The 18,114-nt window shown below is 40.9% G+C and overlaps 1 protein-coding gene across 1 annotated transcript in view; it reads right to left on the bottom strand.

The window, feature by feature from the left end:
- The window catches only part of LOC132769350 (doublecortin domain-containing protein 1-like), a 165,959-nt gene that overhangs the window by 40,367 nt on the left and 107,478 nt on the right, over nucleotides 1-18,114 (bottom strand). Inside the window, exons 9-12 of the mRNA XM_060766246.2 lie at nucleotides 16,568-16,672; nucleotides 12,020-12,119; nucleotides 6,209-6,344; nucleotides 5,080-5,239 (exon numbers count right to left, since the gene is read on the bottom strand). Of these exons, the coding sequence (XP_060622229.2) occupies nucleotides 5,080-5,239; nucleotides 6,209-6,344; nucleotides 12,020-12,119; nucleotides 16,568-16,672 (501 nt within the window). The remainder of the gene's footprint in view (nucleotides 1-5,079; nucleotides 5,240-6,208; nucleotides 6,345-12,019; nucleotides 12,120-16,567; nucleotides 16,673-18,114) is intronic.

The following is an 18,114-nucleotide window of genomic DNA, read 5'->3' as shown; positions in this document are numbered from 1 at the left end:
TTGCTGTAAGTATATAAGGAAAACTAAGTACTCACCACAGTGAAGAATCATAGCTTCTTTACTGCTTTAAGAATCATGGCTCCATCTTATATAAGCCTGGAATTTGCACTTCAAAAATCACCCAATGTGAATCTATTCACTATGAAATTAATGCAGTTTGATACTACTTTAACTGCCATGGCCTGATGCTGTGCAATCACAGGAAGTTGTAATTTTTTATCTTTAGCCATCTTGGCCCAAAAGAGTGAACGCACCTCCAAGCTAACAAACACAGCTAACAAACACAATGATCTGTATGAAGGGGAAAAATAATCATCAATGGGTTGTAAGTTTTTCAGGCTGTATGGCCATGTTCTGGTGGCATTCTCTCCTGATGTTTCGCCTGTATCTATGGCAAGCATCCTCCGGATGCTTGCCATAAATACAGGTGAAACATCAGGAGAGAATGCTTCTGGAACATGGCCATACAGCCTGAAAAACTTACAACCCATTGATGATTATTTTTCCCCTTCATACAGATCATTGTGTTTGTTAGCTGATTTGGAGTCTAAGATAATCATCCAGGAACACTGTAAGGAAGGAGAAATCTGGAAAAAAAACCCACTTTGCCTAGTTCTTACAGCAGGAGGCCTCTGTACTCTGGTTCCTTCTGTGAGTACAGAAATCTTTCCCATCACAGAAAGGTAAAACCATATACTCTGTATAATCTCACACTAAGAAACAAGAAAACTTTACTGCTGTCTATTGTCGATTTCATATCAGTTCCAACTTATGGAAACTCTATTACAGAGTTGTCCTGGCAAGAATATTTAGAGATTTTTCATTGCCATCCTCTAAGGTCAAGAGATTTTGACTTGTCCAACGCTGAAAGGTTGCTATAGCTGACCCAGACTTTGAAGCCTGGTTTCTTCCTTGCTGACTTGGGAAACAAAATCTGGTCTGTCTAAATTGAGTTCATTTAAAGGTCACACTGTGAATGAGCAAAACTAAAAAATGAGAGTATTCTTGAAATCATGCTGAAATATTTTTGTGTCTTCAGATCTGTAACCATATTCTTGCAATCATTTTATTCTACAGTTTTTATATTCAAGAGGATTGTGCATAATACACACACACACACACATCCTTTCTAACACAGATACTTCACCACTGGTGAGTAATTCATGCTTCCAATATCACTCTGTAGTATCAACCATACAGAATAGCAGTAACAGCTAGTCTATAATTTCTAAATGACTGCTTCCAATACCAGTATGTTTTCAACTTTTCAGAAAACAACACTGCCACCTATTGCATAGATGACTAAATGCAGGTTGTTTTTACAATAGCAGATTGTGGCTACTGTGGAAAGTTATGTACCATTACAAATATTTCAAATCCCTCAGTCCATAGCATCAACCCATGGCAGTTGAAGTGGAGTCAAACTACTGTAATTCAACAGTGTAGATGCACTCATATAATTACCTGCCCTGATTCCCCAAACTAAATTAACAGCCAAGAGCTATGTCGAATAGCAGAAATCGGTTGTACTAGGGATCCTGTTTGTTAGTCAGACAATCATTTGTAAGAAAGGACTATTACCCATATGAATCTGAATCTCAATCACCAGCAGAACATATCTTTTTCACCCTATGCAGCTTCTGCAGTTAAAGTGGATGTGAAGAAGGAAAAGATGGGCCTAAAGCTTTGAAACATTTTCAAGTGTTTAATTAAAGCTCAGTGTACTCCCCAGAGTGCCCTTCTTGGGAAAGAGGGGTCTGCCTGGGAAAGGATCCCCTCCCCCCCCCCAATAACTTCTGAGGAACTCTGACCTCACTCAGAAGCCTCCGTTTGACCTCCTTCTTTCCTTCCCTCCTTAGACCTATATTGGCTCCATCCCTGTTTTGAATTCAGCTCCCAAAGCTCCTTTCAAACCTCAGATCTTTCTCTGTAAAGCAGCCAAAGCGCAGAGATGCAACACAATGACAATGGAAAGGCTCAAGTAAAGCAATGTGTATGTTTTTAAAAGAAAGAACAATAGAACGCCTGGAATGGCACTGTTGTGGGATCCAGGCAGGTAGAAGGATGTGAGAAGGGATACAAGGATGAAAGAAGGGAGGGAGAAGGGAAATAAGGGTTAGAAGGAAGAAGAAAAGGTATGGAAGAAAGACGAAAGGGAAGGGGGAATGAAAGAAGGGAGACAAGTATCATGGAAGGGTTGGAAAGAAGAAATAGAAAGGAAAGGAGAAAGATGGGAAGGAAAGAGGAGGAAGGGATGGAAAGGGAAAATGAGGGACATAAGGGGAAAAGAAGAGGAAAAGAAAGAAAGGAATGGAGAAAGAAGGAAAGAGAAAGAAGGTAAAAGAAGGGAAGGGAAAAAAAGGTGGGAAGAAAGGAGGGAAAGGAGAAATATGGTGGAAAGTATGGGATGGAAGGGGAGAAGGAGGGAAGAAAAGGAGAAAGAAGAGATGGAAGAGGAAGGAAGGGAAGGAAGGGAAGGAGAAAGAAGGGAAGAAAGGTGAAAAGAATGAGGGAAATGAGAAAGAAGGGGGAAAGGAGGGAAGGAAAAGAGAAAGAAGAAACGTAGGGAGAAAGAAGGGAAAGGAAGGGGGAAAGAAAGAAAAGACAAAAGAAGAGTGGGAAGGGGATAGGATGGAAAGATTGGAAATGAGAAAGAAGAGAAGAAAGGAGGAAGAAGGGAAGAAAGGTGAAAGAGGGCAAGGAAGGAAGGAAGAAGGGAGAGAAGAGGAGAAAGAGAGAAAATGAGACAGAAGAGAAGATGGGGAAAAGAAGGGAAGGAAAGGAGAAAAAACAGTAAAGGGGAAAGGGGAGAAGAAAAGGGAAAAGAGGGGAGGAAAGAAGGAAGAAGAAAAGAAAGGGGAAAGAAGGGAATGAAAGGAGGAGGAGGAGGAGGAGGAGGAGGAGGAGGAGGAGGAGGAGGAGGAGGGGGAGGAGATGTCTCTTTCTGGGAGAAGCCAATGCCCCCTCCCCCCTTTCCATCTGCCGCCATGCCAGCCATCAGCCTCCCTCCCTCCTCTTTCTTTCTCTCCCTCTCTCCCCCTTGAGTAAAAGGTGAGCAAAAGATAATGGCGGAGCTTTTTCTCAAAAGGGCATTTTGGCTCCTCCCACAAATTGCATAACCATTTCATTTTAAAGCAGAGAATAGAGGGAATACTATCAAATTTATTTATTTATTAACTTCGTTTCTATACCACTTTTCTCAACCCTGGGGGGACTCAAAGAGGTTTACAACATAGTAAATGGCAAATTCAATGCCTCACAAATATATAAAAATATCACATATCTAAATTAATAACATATAACTGTAGATAAAAACTGTTAAAACTATAAAAACATCAAACATAGACATAAGCATGAAACATATTATTGCTGCAATTAACAATGTAAGCTCCTTCTCTTCTCCCCCCACCCCCCAACTCTCTCTCCATAGCCCTTCTTTTTATACCCTCCCTGCTTCCCCCACATCAGACAGACACAAAGTTATTTCGGTACAGATTGAATACAAAATGGGGAGGGTAAAAAAAAGGCCTGGGCCTTCTTGGGGGGTGGTAAATGTGATATGAGGTCCTTGGGGCGGGTGGAGGGAGAGTCTTATCTGATGATGGTAGTAGGGTACCGATCAGTTTTGTAAAAGTCCAGAGGAACATAGCTTTTATCAGTTGTGGTGTCATAAGTCAGGTGTGGGCTATCACTTGCCAGTAGACTGAGGATGGGTAAGGGCAATGAAGTGCAGCTGCCCCTAAGGAGAGTTGGTGTGTAGGCTGCACCTTCCACTCTGGGGGAGCTGATGTCTCCTGGCCTCCTTTTCACCTCCTCCTTGCTGGCTGTTGGGGGGAGGGGGCAGCGAGGTGTAGCTGCTGCCAAGGAGAGTTGGTGTGTAAGCTGCACCTTCCACATGACGGAATTGGCCATTTTGGCCATCTCTACGTGGATAATTTACATAAAAGTCACTTGCTAACCAGCTTAGAAAGCATCTGAAAAGACTTTAAAAACGCCAAGATATCTCTACTCTACACTTGAAGCTTACAACATGTGATGAACACAGTAGTTTGCCATTTCTTAAGTGGGTGGCTCAGTAGAATTTAATGAATGTGATGAAGTAGTAAGAAAACCTAGATGCCGCCCACAGAACATCTTTTATTGCTCCCAGCCTCCGTTCTAATATATTTATAAGGTAAAGGTAAAGGTTTCCCCTAATATTAAGTCTGGTTGTGTCTGACTTGGGGGGGGGGGGAGGGTGGTGCTTATCTCCATTTCTAAGCTGAAGCGCTGGTGTTGTCCGTAGACACCTCCAAGGTCATGTGGCTGGCATGACTGTATGGAGTGGCATTACTTTCCCACAAAAACGGTACCTATTGATCTACTCACATTTGCATGTTTTCAAACTGCTAGCTTGGCAGAAGCTGGGGCTAACAGTGGGAGCTTACCTCACTCCCTGGATTCAAACCGCCCACCTTTCAGTCAGCAAGTTCAGCAGCTCAGTGGCTTTAACCCACTGCGCCATCTGAGCGCCTAATGTGTGTGTGTGTTTGTGTGTGTGTGTGTAAGCCCACACAAATACTTATTTTACCTTAAAATGGATGGAAGTTCTCTCTCTGCAGTTTGTTCTACATCCCAATCCTCATCCCCAGACTTTCCCCAAACTAGAAGATTTCAGACTATTTGTGTAGGTTTTTGTTGATTTTCTGGGGCTGGTATAGCACTCAAACTCTACTTTTAGCCATGCCTGATCACTCACCCAAAGAATTACCAGCATCTCCAAACCAATCTTTCCCAACCAAGCTTCAAACTATACTTCAGTATGTTTATATTCAGGATTATCATATTGCTGAAAATAGTGCTAACCTTTGAAAAACAATTTGTGGCTTTTCCCATTAATTGTATACTGGAAGGAGAAGCAATTAAAATGTTTTTAAATTGTAAATAAGAAATGATGTGGAACAATGCCTCCTCAGATTGAGTGTATGTGTGCATCGTAACTGTTGTGATCTAAACAGTCTATACATTTATAGCCAAAATATTTACCACATTTACATATACATATCACAGTTGTTGAGATTATCATTTTGGATTACTTACAGACACTTATCTGTGTTGTCCTTTATTTTCTCTGCCTTTTCTTCAATTGGTTTTGCATCTGGCTCTTCGATGACTTTTTTCCTTTCAACATCCATTCTAGCTGTTTCCACAGACAGCTTAGCTCCAATAGCAATGTCATCCTTGACTTCTAAAGCTAAATCTGAAGAAAATTGTGCAAGGAAGTTTGCCCTTAGAGAGCTGCAGAAGAGATTGCTTACCTATCACCACTAATATGCTATAAGGTGACATCTATCCATCATAATTATATGCCCCTGTAGATGGAGTTCCAGTAGTGTGTGCAGCTGAGAGCAACTAAAACAACTAAAGCCAGGGATTTATGTGGCAAGGACCCATATATATCAATTCTATTTATCCCCTTTTGGTATTAGGATGGAAACAATAGTTCTGATTCCTAAAACTATCCCATATCTAACAAGTTAAAGCAAAATTAATTTGCTCTGTGTCTGTTCTTTAAGATTCACTGACACATCACACAACATGCATACACATAATTCCCAAGTCACCAAGTTGGCTGAAAGGAAAGTGCCTTTGTGCTTATCCCAGCTTTAGGGTGCAACTGGTATCTTGTGAATTATGATGGTGTAAGTTGGATTGATGTTATCACAAGTTAGTTTTTGGCTGCTGCAGAAACTGGCATTCTTCAACTGTGTAATGACCTAAATCCACCCTAAATCCTGCCGTTTCTCAGCTGTAACCCTTTGATGATTTTCCTGGTCACTGTAGAGTAGGAGGAACGGCAGACAAGCATCTATCTACCTTCATATAGCTGGATACAGATCAATGACATGATCCACAGAGACCTCTGGAGGATCCCAAAGATGCCAGGGTTATATATTTTTCATACAAAAGTAGTAATAGCTGGATCACTCCAGCTATTACTTATTTATTTATTTATTTATTTATTAGTGCAACAATAACATTCTCATGTAAAAGAGCCTCTCTCACTGGTACACTAAATATGTCTAATGACAGAACTGGAAAGAACCTATCTTTTGCTCATAATGTTCTCAGGGGAAACCCTGAGATCTTTGCACTCTTATGCATATTATACAAATTATTATTCACATGTGCTATTTTTTTTAAGTACTGGAGAAAATAATCTGCTCACTTTTTGTGTTCCGCATGACACAATAGGCACGGATCGCAGATATGTCTGATACCAAGTTACTAAGTTGGAGACGTTTCTTTGTCTGGGCCATGGTCCACTCCGGATCAATCCATTGTTCTCCGCATGAAACATAAATCTGTTACAAAAAACGATAATTTGTTTTACCTTCATGTGGGAATTCTATTTATTTATGCATTTGTTTAATTATATAATGCATATGTTATACATACTGCCTTTCTCTTGATATGGAATCCAAAGAGGCTTACAGTAAGGTTAAAATGAGATACATCTTTTAGGAGGATTACTTAAAAAATACTTAATAAACCAATAAAATACATTTTCATATTAAAATTGCACTAACTTGAAACAATTTTAAGCCTGTTTAAAAACATATCAATACAGATAAAATATAGCACACAGACTTCCTGTTAAAAGACTTTCCACACCACCAATCACCAACTAGCTCTCTAAATAAAAATGGTTTTACCTGCCCAAAAATGAAGAGGAGAGAGGTGGAGTACTGATTGTTTAATCAATTAAAATCTATACCAAAATTTGCAATGCTACACAAATCCATGTGTTTGATCAAACAGTCATCCAACTACATATGTTATCTATTGTGATCAAAATAAAGATCCCATTTTTGAGAAAGGGGTTGGATCTGTTTGTTTTTATTTTACTTTATGCCATTACTAAGAACATGACATGGCAGCATAATATAATTAACCTTTCAACAGAACAAAGCAGAAATTTACCAGGAACTGCATATTACTTCTTTCCAAATGAAAGGTTTTCCAGGTTTATATGAAATCTTTGGATCTTAGGTTTACAGAATGTGAAAATAACAATCAATTTACCATTCAACTCCATATGTCATCTACTTTAGATATCTCCTAAATAAACACTTCAGATTTTCTGCAACCTTTGCTCTAAAATTCACTTTTAAAACCAATTTTGACCCAACTGAATATTTTGAATGACGTTCGTTGACAATACAAACATTTTCATGCAAGTAATACAACCTTCAGATTATTTATTTATTTATTTATTTATTTATAAAATTATGCACCTCATTCATTTGGCATGGCATTTGGTGTGAAATTAATTTTAGGGACTGTAAGTGCTACCTATGAAATGAAACTGTTTCCTTCAAACAACCTGGGCTATTCAACAGGAAAGCTTGCCAGAAAGTGTCAGCCCTCAAGCTGTGTGGCCCTTTAGTGAGGGTGAAGACCTTGAGATTGGCCAAAAGGACATTGAACTTTCCCCATCCCCTGACTGCATGATACTCAGAGGCCCTTCCAGATTCCCATCATACACCCAAAGGTATGACACTGGTGCTCACCAGAATGAATTCCCTCCTATCAACCTGAGAAACAGCAGGTTCCCCAAATTGAACAGATGGATCCCATCATGGCAGAGAAGCTCTAGCAACATTGACCCAACAGACACCCCACTCCCGACCTGGGAAATGCTGGTTAAAAATCCTTGTTATTTATAAATTTCACATCCTTGACCTTCCTTCTAAGTAGTGAAAACAGTGAAATAGTGAAAAACAGCGGTTCTCAAATAGTGAAAACAGCAGTTCTCAAAGTGTGAAACATACTGAGGGGGGGTCCACATTTCCCACTTCCTCTCCTCCTTCCTCCTCCACATCCTCCAAGCTTTCCCTCCACCTTCATGCTCCTCCCCCACCTCCCTCACCCCCACTTCCTCTCCTCCTTCCTCCTCCACCTCCTCCAAGCTTTCCCTCCACCTTCATGCTCCTCCCCCACCTCCCTCACCCCCAAAAGCTTGTTCTCCTCACCTCCCTTGCCATTCAGATTATTCCCCCTTGCTTTTTTTGTTTCCAAAACCCTATTTCCCTCCCACCACTCAGGGAGTGCTTTGATTGTGCATTTCCTTCATGGCAGAAGGGGGTTGGGCTACCTGGCCCCTGGGGTTTCTCCTCCTCCTCCTCCTCCTCCTACTACTACTACTACTACTATTACAAACACTGGATGGCCATCTGTTGGGGATGCTTTGATTGTGCTCTTCCTGCATGGCAGAAGGGGGTTGGACTACTTAGCCCCTGGGGTTGCTCCTATTACTACTACTACTACTACTACTACTACTACTACTATTACAAAGACTGGATGGCCATCTGTTTATTATTTTATTTATTTATTTGGGGTTCTTTTACCCCGCCCTTCTCACCCTGAAGGGGACTCAGGGCGGCTTACAAAAGCAAGGCACAATTTGATGCCTGCATCATAAAAACAATCAACACAAAATTATATCAATACACAGTTAACACCAAATATACATTATAACCATAAAATCAATAAAATCAATAAAACCAAATACAAACCCAGATTCTCCTCTTACATGGTCAGTGTTCACTACTCATAGATCTCGTTTTACGTTCCACTTCATCAATCCTGCTGGTCTTGCTCGCCTGGTTGTCTGATTTAATTGCCGGAGTGCCCAAAGGCCTGGTCCCATAACCAAGTCTTCACCCTTCTCCTAAAGGCGAGGAGGGATGATGATGCCCTGATTTCCCCCGGGAGTGAGTTCCACAGGTGAGGGGCCACCACTGAGAAAGCCCTGCTCCTCGTCCCCACCAGCCTCACTTGTGACAGTGGTGGGGTCGATAGCAGGGCTTCCCCAGATGATCTCAGACTCCGAGGTGTTGAGGATGTTTTGATTGTGCTTTTCCTGCATGACAGAAGGAGGTTGGACTGGATGGCCCCAGGGTTGCTCAGGTCCAGGTTCAGGCTATTTGGCCAACCACATCCACTTCTACGAACCTGCCCGGGCCTTGAGTTCTTCAGGAGAGGCCCTTCTCTTGGTTGGTAGGAATAAGAAAGCGGGTTTTCTCGGTGGCTGCTCCTCAACTCTGGAACTTCTTGCTCAGGGAAGTCAGAACGACTCCCTCCCTGCTGTCCTTCCAGCAGCATGCTAAAACCTTTTATTCAAACAGGCATTTAAAGATGGAAGTGCTTAAGATCTAGTCAGGGGATGTTTTGTTTTTAACTTTGAATATGTTTGATGGATTTTAGCTTAATTTTTAAATATTGTTTGTGTTTAATTCTGTTTTAATGTTTGTATATTTGTATATCTAAATTGTATATCAGTGCTTTTATGTCAAGCTGCTTTGAGTCCCTTTTGGGGAGATAAAGTGGGGTATAAATAAATATAATCATCATCATTATCATCATCATCATCATCATATTTTCTATTAGTATTAAGGCTGGGTATCCATCTGTTGGGGGTGCTTTGTGCGTTTCCTGCATAGCAGAAGGGGGTTGGACTGGATGCCCCTGGGGTCTTCCACTGAAATACTGTTAAGTTTATGTTGGTCAAAAAGTTTGCCCATGCCTAACATATATACATATAATATAACAATATAATATAGAAAAATTTATTGGGGCTCCACAAGACACTTTTGCTTCAAAAAAGGGCTCTGCAGATGAAAAAGTTTGAGAACCCCCGAGTTAAAACAATGGATTGAAATAGACAAGCCAGAGTTAGAATTCCACTTCCACCCTGGAATAATTAAAGCAAGCATAATAAGTAAAAAAAAAAAAAAAAGAGGTTGCTGTGAGTAAAAAATGACTTTTGTACAAATCAGCAAGCCTTCATTTGAATTAAGATAGATTATATTTGGATTAAAAGAAACAGAATGGAACAAAATAGATGAGGTTCTTTAGTGCAGCACTTCAAAGGAAATTACAGGAAAAGAGGGTATAGAAAACTTTAAATATGCTCATATTTTGAAAGATTTACATTAAATAAGAATTATTGAATCTGGAGCAGTAATACCTTATAGGGTTGTTTTTTGCACAACAAAATATAAACAGGAATATGTTGAATAAAAAATATGAACACTTCTTGCACTTTTAGCACAATCAATCATTCAGTAAAGTGACTAGTTCTTTCACCTTCAAGGGTGAAGTAAATGTTACTAGCTGAAAATTCCTCTGGTCACTTAACAAGTTGCTTAAATATTTCATTCCTCTTCATCCCCAAAGGAGAAACTGGAATGGTCAAAGTTACTTCATGCTGTTGCCTTGTGCTCTGAGCAAAATCATAAAATCAAATTAAATCTACAGAAATTTTAACATTCTGTTTCAGATGGCAGACCTTATTTCTAAATTCTGCTTATCTGCTGTAGGAGTTAATGCTACTTAGTTCCTTTGATTTCAGCATGCATATTCCAATATGTTACTGAAGTTGAACTTATATGCTTTTCCTGTGATACAGCAGGATACAAGTGCACCAGCATTTTTCAGTAATATAGTAATGGAACCAGCCTTCACCAATATCTATTTAATCTTTGTGTTTGGATATAGAAAAAGTCTTGTTTTGAAATGCTGCTGAAGACAGCTTTAATTATTCACTACTGAAGTGTTTGCCAATATAACAGCCTGCATTTACTTCTTTCAAAAAAGAAAACAGATTGCTTTCTGTAGAAATAAATTACTCCCATTGATTCATGTGCAAGATAAAAAATGGAAAATATAGGAATGAAGTACTATGAAAAAAGTTATGGTATGGACAAAACACTAACCACTATAATAAACAGTAGAGCATCTAGACTGGATCTATAGTGACCAGTACTGTGGGGATGATTTAGCATGTCCTACACTGGATTGGATCTGGGTATGGCCACACAATCACCCCCATAGCCACTGCTGAAGTGGGAGGAAGTCCCCTCTCTCTGGTGGCACCAAACATTGACTGACTCCATTGGGTGGCCATCCTTCTTGTCCCTCTTCAATAGATATTAATTTGTCATGCTGATCTCTGGCCATGACATGGGTCCAACCTGTCCACTGTCGAATGCAGTGATGTCACCTGGGGCAATGGGGCACCAAGGAAAGGGGGAATCCCCCTCCTCCTCCCTCTCTCTTCTCAGATTGTCCCATCGCCCTGGCCGATGTCACTGTGTACACTGGGGGATAGGTGGTACCCATGTCATGGCTGGAGACTGATATTCCATATCCCCAGGCTGCCCAAGTCCAGGGCATGAGTGGCAATGAGAACAGTTGCAGACATGGAGAGGAGGGGAAGGGGACTGCTATCCCATATCCCCAGTCCACCGAAGCCTAGGAAACACAGGGTGGCAGCAAGAACAGTTGCAGCCAGTCCCATGTCAGAACCTTCCCACAGACCCAAAGTTAGGAGGTAGACCAAACTCTGGGCAGGAATTCCTACTTTCCTCCATCTTTGAGTAATGTGAGATAAGACCTGGGCAACATTTTGCCACTACAGGTCTGATCTGGTTTTACACTAACCCAAGTGTTCAATGTAGATGTGGTGGGCCAGCCATCAATATATTGTCCTGAAGAGATAGCAGTAATGTTATCACTGCTAAACATCTAGATCATTGCAAGAAGATAACAGCACTTAGTGACTCCTTTTTAAGTACAGTGCCACCACCTCTTTGGATGAATAGCTAAGGGATAATGCTATAACAGAATTGGCACTGGGGATGTATGGAGGGAATCCTCAAAGTTTCACATTTGCATCAAAACTGGATCACTGTAGTTTGTCAGGAGAAAGTGTATTTCCTTCTGCTAGGCTATTAGCATTAATACTGGGCTGCTGGTGACACATTCTCTGGGATACAGGTATCAATGAAAAGAATGACCAACCAATGGAAGCCCAGGAATGGGTATACAGAATCAAATGAAAACAAGCCAGCATAACACAGCTCAGTGCAAAGGCTTGGAATGACACAAGTTATTGTTTACCAATATGTGTTCACTTCATAGGAAATTTTACATACGAGTCATGCTTTGAATTTCTTTTTTCAATTTTTCTTACCAACTGATCTTTTTCCAAGTCTTTCAAAAGAAAGATTTCCATCCCATTTCCAGTGAAGAGTCTTCTGGCAGCAAAAGGCAATTTCAGTGCTGCAGTGCACCTTATGAACAAAACAAAACAAAAAAAAAGGCATGTGTGGCTTGATTTGCACTACATCTTCAACACTTGAAGGAACAAAAATGGCTGATTACAAACAGGGCAACTGCATTGTTTCTTAGAAATACAATTAACCCAGCACCATTATAACCCCAAAAGGATGTCGCTTTGTTCATGTTTTAAGAGCTATAAGCCAAGGCATCTCAGGAGAGCTGTTATTAAGTTTCAGTGAAAATAGTTCCAGGTTTAGAAAACAACTAATCTGATCCACAGGGAGCAATTTAAAGACTGGTGATCCCTCAACTATACAGATCAGTGAGAGACAATCTTTGCAGAATAACAAAGTCAGTGCTTTTCAGAGGGCCTTTATTCTTCCTGGGTTCAAATCAAAGCTGTTTCATTTGGGAGTTTTGTAATACATTTATACTTATTTTGGATTCTTGTCTTTGAAGCTGTAGTGAAACATTTGACAGTATCTTATATCCTGCAATGGTTTATTATTATTATTATTATTATTATTATTATTATTATTATTATTATTTACTTCACTTGCATACTGCTTTTCTCCCCCCAGCAGTTTCCAACATAATTATGGCAAAATTTAATGCCTCACATACAGAAACCTAACATAATGACAATGTTGTTGTTCATTCGTTCAGTCGTCTCCGACTCTTCGTGACCTCATGGACCAGCCTACGCCAGAGCTCCCTGTCGGCCGTTACTACCCCCAGCTCCCTCAAGGTCAGTCCAGTCACTTCAAGGATGCCATCCATCCATCTTGCCCTTGGTCGGCCCCTCTTCCTTTTGCCTTCCGCTTTCCCCAGCATAATTGTCTTCTCTAGGCTTTCCTGTCTCCTCATGATGTGGCCAAAGTACTTCAACTTTGTCTCTAGTATCTTTCCCTCCAGTGAGCAGTCGGGCTTTATTTCCTGGAGGATGGACTGGTTGGATCTTCTCGCAGTCCAAGGGACTCTCAGCACTTTCCTCCAACACCACAGCTCAAAAGCATCGATCTTCCTTCGCTCAGCCTTCCCTAAGGTCCAGCTCTCACATCCGTAGGTTACTACAGGGAATACCATGGCTTTGACTAGGCGGATCTTTGTTGCCAGTCTGATGTCTCTACTCTTCACTATTTTATCGAGATTGGACATTGCTCTCCTCCCAAGAAGTAAGCGTCTTCTGATTTCCTGGCCACAGTCTGCATCTGCAGTAATCTTTGCACCTAGAAATACAAAGTCTGTCACGGCCTCCACGGTTTCTCCCTCTATTTTCCAGTTGTCAATCATTCTTGTTGCCATAATCTTGGTTTTTTTGACGTTTAGCTGCAACCCGGCTTTTGCGCTTTCTTCTTTCACCTTGATTAGAAGGCTCCTCAGCTCCTCCTCGCTTTCAGCCATCAGAGTGGTGTCATCTGCATATCTGAGGTTGTTAATGTTTCTTCCAGCAATTTTCACCCCAGCTTTGCATTCATCAAGCCCCGCACATCGCATGATGTGTTCTGCATACAAGTTAAAAAGGTTGGGTGAGAGTATGCAGCCTTGCCGTACGCCTTTCCCAATCTGGAACCAGTCTGTTGTTCCGTGGTCAGTTCTGACTGTTGCTACTTGGTCCTTGTACAGATTCCTCAGGAGAGAGACAAGGTGGCTTGGTATGCCCATCCCACCAAGAACTTGCCACAATTTATTATGATCCACACAGTCAAAGGCTTTAGAATAGTCAATGAAGCAGAAATAGATGTTTTTCTGAAACTCCCTGCCTTTCTCCATTATCCAGCGGATATTGGCAATCTGGTCTCTCGTTCCTCTGCCTTTTCTAAACCCAGCTTGAACGTCTGGCAACTCTCGCTCCATGTATTGCTGGAGTCTTCCTTGCAGGATCTTGAGCATTACCTTACTGGCATGAGAAATAAGGGCCACTGTACGGAAGTTGGAGCAGTCTTTCGCATTTCCCTTTTTTGGTATGGGGATATAAGTTGATTTTTTCCAGTCTGATGGCCATTCTTGTGTTTTCCATATTTGCTGGCAAATGGCATGCATCACCTTGACAGCATCATCTTTTAAGATTTTAAACAGTTCAGCTGGGATCCCATCATCTCCTGCTGCCTTGTTGTTAGCAATGCTTCTTAAGGCCCATTCAACCTCACTCCTCAGGATGTCTGGTTCTAATTCATTCACCACACCGTCAAAGCTATCCTCGATATTGTTATCCTTCCTATACAGATCTTCTGTATAGTCTCGCCACCTTCTCTTGATCTCTTCAGCTTCTGTTAGGTCCCTGCCATCTTTGTTTCTTATCATACCAATTTTTGCCTGAAATTTACCTCCAATGTTTCTAATTTTCTGGAAGAGGTCTCTTGTCCTTCCTATTCTGTTGTCTTCTTCCACTTCCATGCATTGCTTATTTAAAAATAGTTCCTTATCTCTTCTGGCTAACCTCTGGAATTGCGCATTTAACTGGGCATATCTCCCCTTTTCACTGTTTCCTTTTGCTTTCCTCCTTTCTTGGGCTACTTCCAGTGTCTCAGCAGACAACCATTTTGCCTTCTTGGTTTTCTTTTTCTTTGGAACGTACTTTGTTGCCACCTTCTGAACAATGTCGCGGACTTCTGTCCATAGTTCTTCTGGGACTCTGTTTACTAAATCTAGTCCTTCAAATCTGTTCTTCACTTCCACTGTATATTCGCTAGGAATGTTAGTGAGATCATATCTAACTGGTCTGTGTATTTTCCCTGATCTCTTTAGTTTTATTCTAAATTGGGCAATAAGAAGTTCGTGATCTGAGCTACAGTCAGCCCCAGGTCTTGTTTTCACCGACTGGATGGATGTCCGCCACCTTTGGCTGCAAAGGATGTAGTCAATCTGATTTCGGTGTTGACCATCTGGTGAGGTCCATGTATAAAGCCGTCTTTTAGGTTGTTGGAAGAGAGTATTTGTTATACACAGCGAGTTTTCCTGGCAGAATTCTATCAGCCTGCGTCCCGCTTCATTTTGTTCTCCCAGCCCATGCTTGCCTGTGATCCCAGTTGTCATTTGACTTCCCACCTTGGCATTCCAGTCTCCTGTAATGAAAATAATGTCTCTTTTTGGTGTATTATCCAGTAGTTCCTGCAGATCCTCGTAGAACTGATCTACTTCTGCTTCTTCAGCAGCTGTGGTTGGGGCGTATATTTGGATCACTGTAATGTTGAAAGGCTTTCCTTGCACTCGAATTGAGATCATTCTGTCATTTTTTGGGTTGTATCCAAGCACCGCTTTAGCGAATTTCTTATTAATTATGAAGGCTACTCCATTTCTTCGATGTTCCTCTTGTCCGCAGTAGTAGATCTGGTGGTCATCTGATGTGAAGTGTCCCATTCCAGTCCATTTCAGTTCGCTGACCCCCAGAATGTCTATCTTTAGTCTTGACATCTCACCAATAACAACATCCAATTTGCCCTGGCTCATAGATCTTACATTCCAGGTTCCTATGGTGTGTTGATCTTTAGAGCATCGGATTCGTCGTTCGCCTCCAGTACCGTCGGCCGCTAGCCTTCCTTTCGGCTTTGAGCTAGCTGCGTCATCACATCTGGGGCTAGTTGAACTTATCCTCTGCTCCTCCCCAGTAGCATTTTGGCCATCTTCCGACCTGGGAGTCCCATCTTCCAATGGCATACCGACATATCTCTGGTTGTACTGGTCCATTTAGTTTTCTTGGCAAGGATACTGGAGTGGTTTGCCATTGCCTTCCCCAGGGATCACGCTTGGTCTGACCTCTCTGCCACAACCGTCCCGTCTTGGGTGGCCCTTCACGGTTTCGCTCATGACATCATTGAGGTGCTCAAGCTCCAGCGCCCCGACAAGGCGGTGATCCTTTGCTGGAGATAATGACAATACCATACAATTATCAATTAAATCATAAAGCACAACATCATTTAACATTAAAATATGGAAATAAAAACATATCAATATTATGAATTGTTTGTTCTGTTTTAGCCAAGATGAGGGAAACATACCCTTGGCATTCTCTAGGGCTTGATTCTAGTACCTCCCTGCTTCCTGGCCCCAATGGCCAAAATTCATGAATGTTCAAGTTCTGTTACATGCAATAGCATAGTAAAATAATGTCCCTTTTATAAAATAGAAAGATTAAGCTTTGCTTTTTTTCAATTGTTTTCCTTTGGAATACTTTCAAGCCCTAGGTGGTTGAATCTAGAATACAGAATATGTGTGTACAAAGGACAGGCTGTACTTACTTTGTTATTTATTTAATGTATATCCCACCTACCTCCTTGTACAGGATTCAAGATTACACAAAATGTATAAAATAAAATAAAACATTAAAAACAGTATTAGTAGATAAAACAGAATCCCCTAGTCTGTGATGGAATTGGGCATCTTTAATACCCCCACCATCCACATTAAAGCAGAAATCTCCAAATAGGACAATAGCAGATTGCAATGTGGACTTCCTTACCGTTCCAAAAAGTGCAGAAATTCTACTCTGTATATTTCCTTTTCTGAATTTGCACCAGTCTTCAGTAGTGTCTTTCCTTTCTGTTTCTTTTCTGGGCCAGCTTTTCTACATCAAATTAATTAATCATATCAACAATGAAAAATAGCACTAAGTAATTTTGAAAAATAAAGTAGATTCTATGTTGACTAGCACCCATTGGGATTGGTAGAAGCTAGATAACTTTAGCTTCTTGTTGCTTGAGAGTTACTATTTAAAAAAAGGCCTAACCAATACTATATCCCATACTATACTATGCCATAAACTCTTAACTGAAACACTCAATTGAAACATACTCATCTACCTCAAACAGACAAGAGTTATTTCTCCCACCCTGGACATTCCAGATATATAAACCCCATTTTCCTAGTTTCCAACAGACCTCACAACCTCTGAGGATGCCTGCTATAGATGCAGGCAAAATGTCAGGAACATGGCCATACAGCCCGGAAAACTCACAACAACCCACTGATTACAGCCATGAAAACCTTCTACAATATACTTAACCCTGTATTGACTTGATATCAATACTGAAATACAGTAATTAAAAGCCAATTATTGTCTTTTCAGTGAGCCATGTTGCTTCATAATATGCCCAAAGTATGACAGCTTCATCCAGCATTCACAACCATATACATTTGCTATATTCCTAGATGTTTCTGAGATCTCAGAAACTATGGATACATGTAGGAAGCAAGATGAATCCAGTTCCAAGCTATATGGAATTTGTCTGTAATTCCCTACACTTAAACTGATTTTTTAAAAATGTCTGAAGAGAGCAAGTGCAGCATAATGATGTAACATAAAGAAAGATTTCTTAACCCCAATTCTTCCCATGAAACTTGTTAATGGTTTATTATGTCTTGGCATTTTCCCTCTTTTATTTACTAATTGTTTCTCATCCTGTGTTGATTTATTACTCTTAGCAGTTAATTATTGAGCAGGGAAGAGAACACAGAAGTAAAGTTATGCTGCCATCTCCCAGGATGGCAAACCACACTCCTATTCTTCCCAGCAAACTCAATATCAATTTGATGATAAGCCCTTTCAGACTACACAGTTATTGACCTATTATACTTTAACTGCCATGTCTGCATCCTATGGGACCCTAGGATCTGTCGTGTGGAGAGGCATGGGCAAACTTTGGCCCTCCAGGTGTTTTGGACTTCAACTCTCATAATTCCTAACAGCCAATAGAAGTTAAAGTCCAAAACACCTGGAGAGCCAAAGTTTGCCCATGCTTGCACTAGATTGTATTCAGAAGTCTAAGTGGACATCTCAAAACTGTAAATCCAAGGACTTACAATTTAGGGCAGATGAAGCTGAATCGTAGTGCTATAACTATGTACCATATATACACATGTAGAGGTCAACATGTATAAGTTGAGGGCAGGTTTTAGGGCCAAAATTATGGGTTTTGGTATGAACCATGGATAGGTCAAGGGTCATTCCACAGAGAGGGAATTCTAAAGGGCCAGAGTTAGCACCATGATGGAGATTGTTGAGGGGAT

Source organism: Anolis sagrei, chromosome 1 (assembly GCF_037176765.1).
Source record: "Anolis sagrei isolate rAnoSag1 chromosome 1, rAnoSag1.mat, whole genome shotgun sequence".
Taxonomy (NCBI): domain Eukaryota; kingdom Metazoa; phylum Chordata; class Lepidosauria; order Squamata; family Dactyloidae; genus Anolis; species Anolis sagrei.
This window is presented reverse-complemented; position numbering and strand designations above follow the sequence as displayed.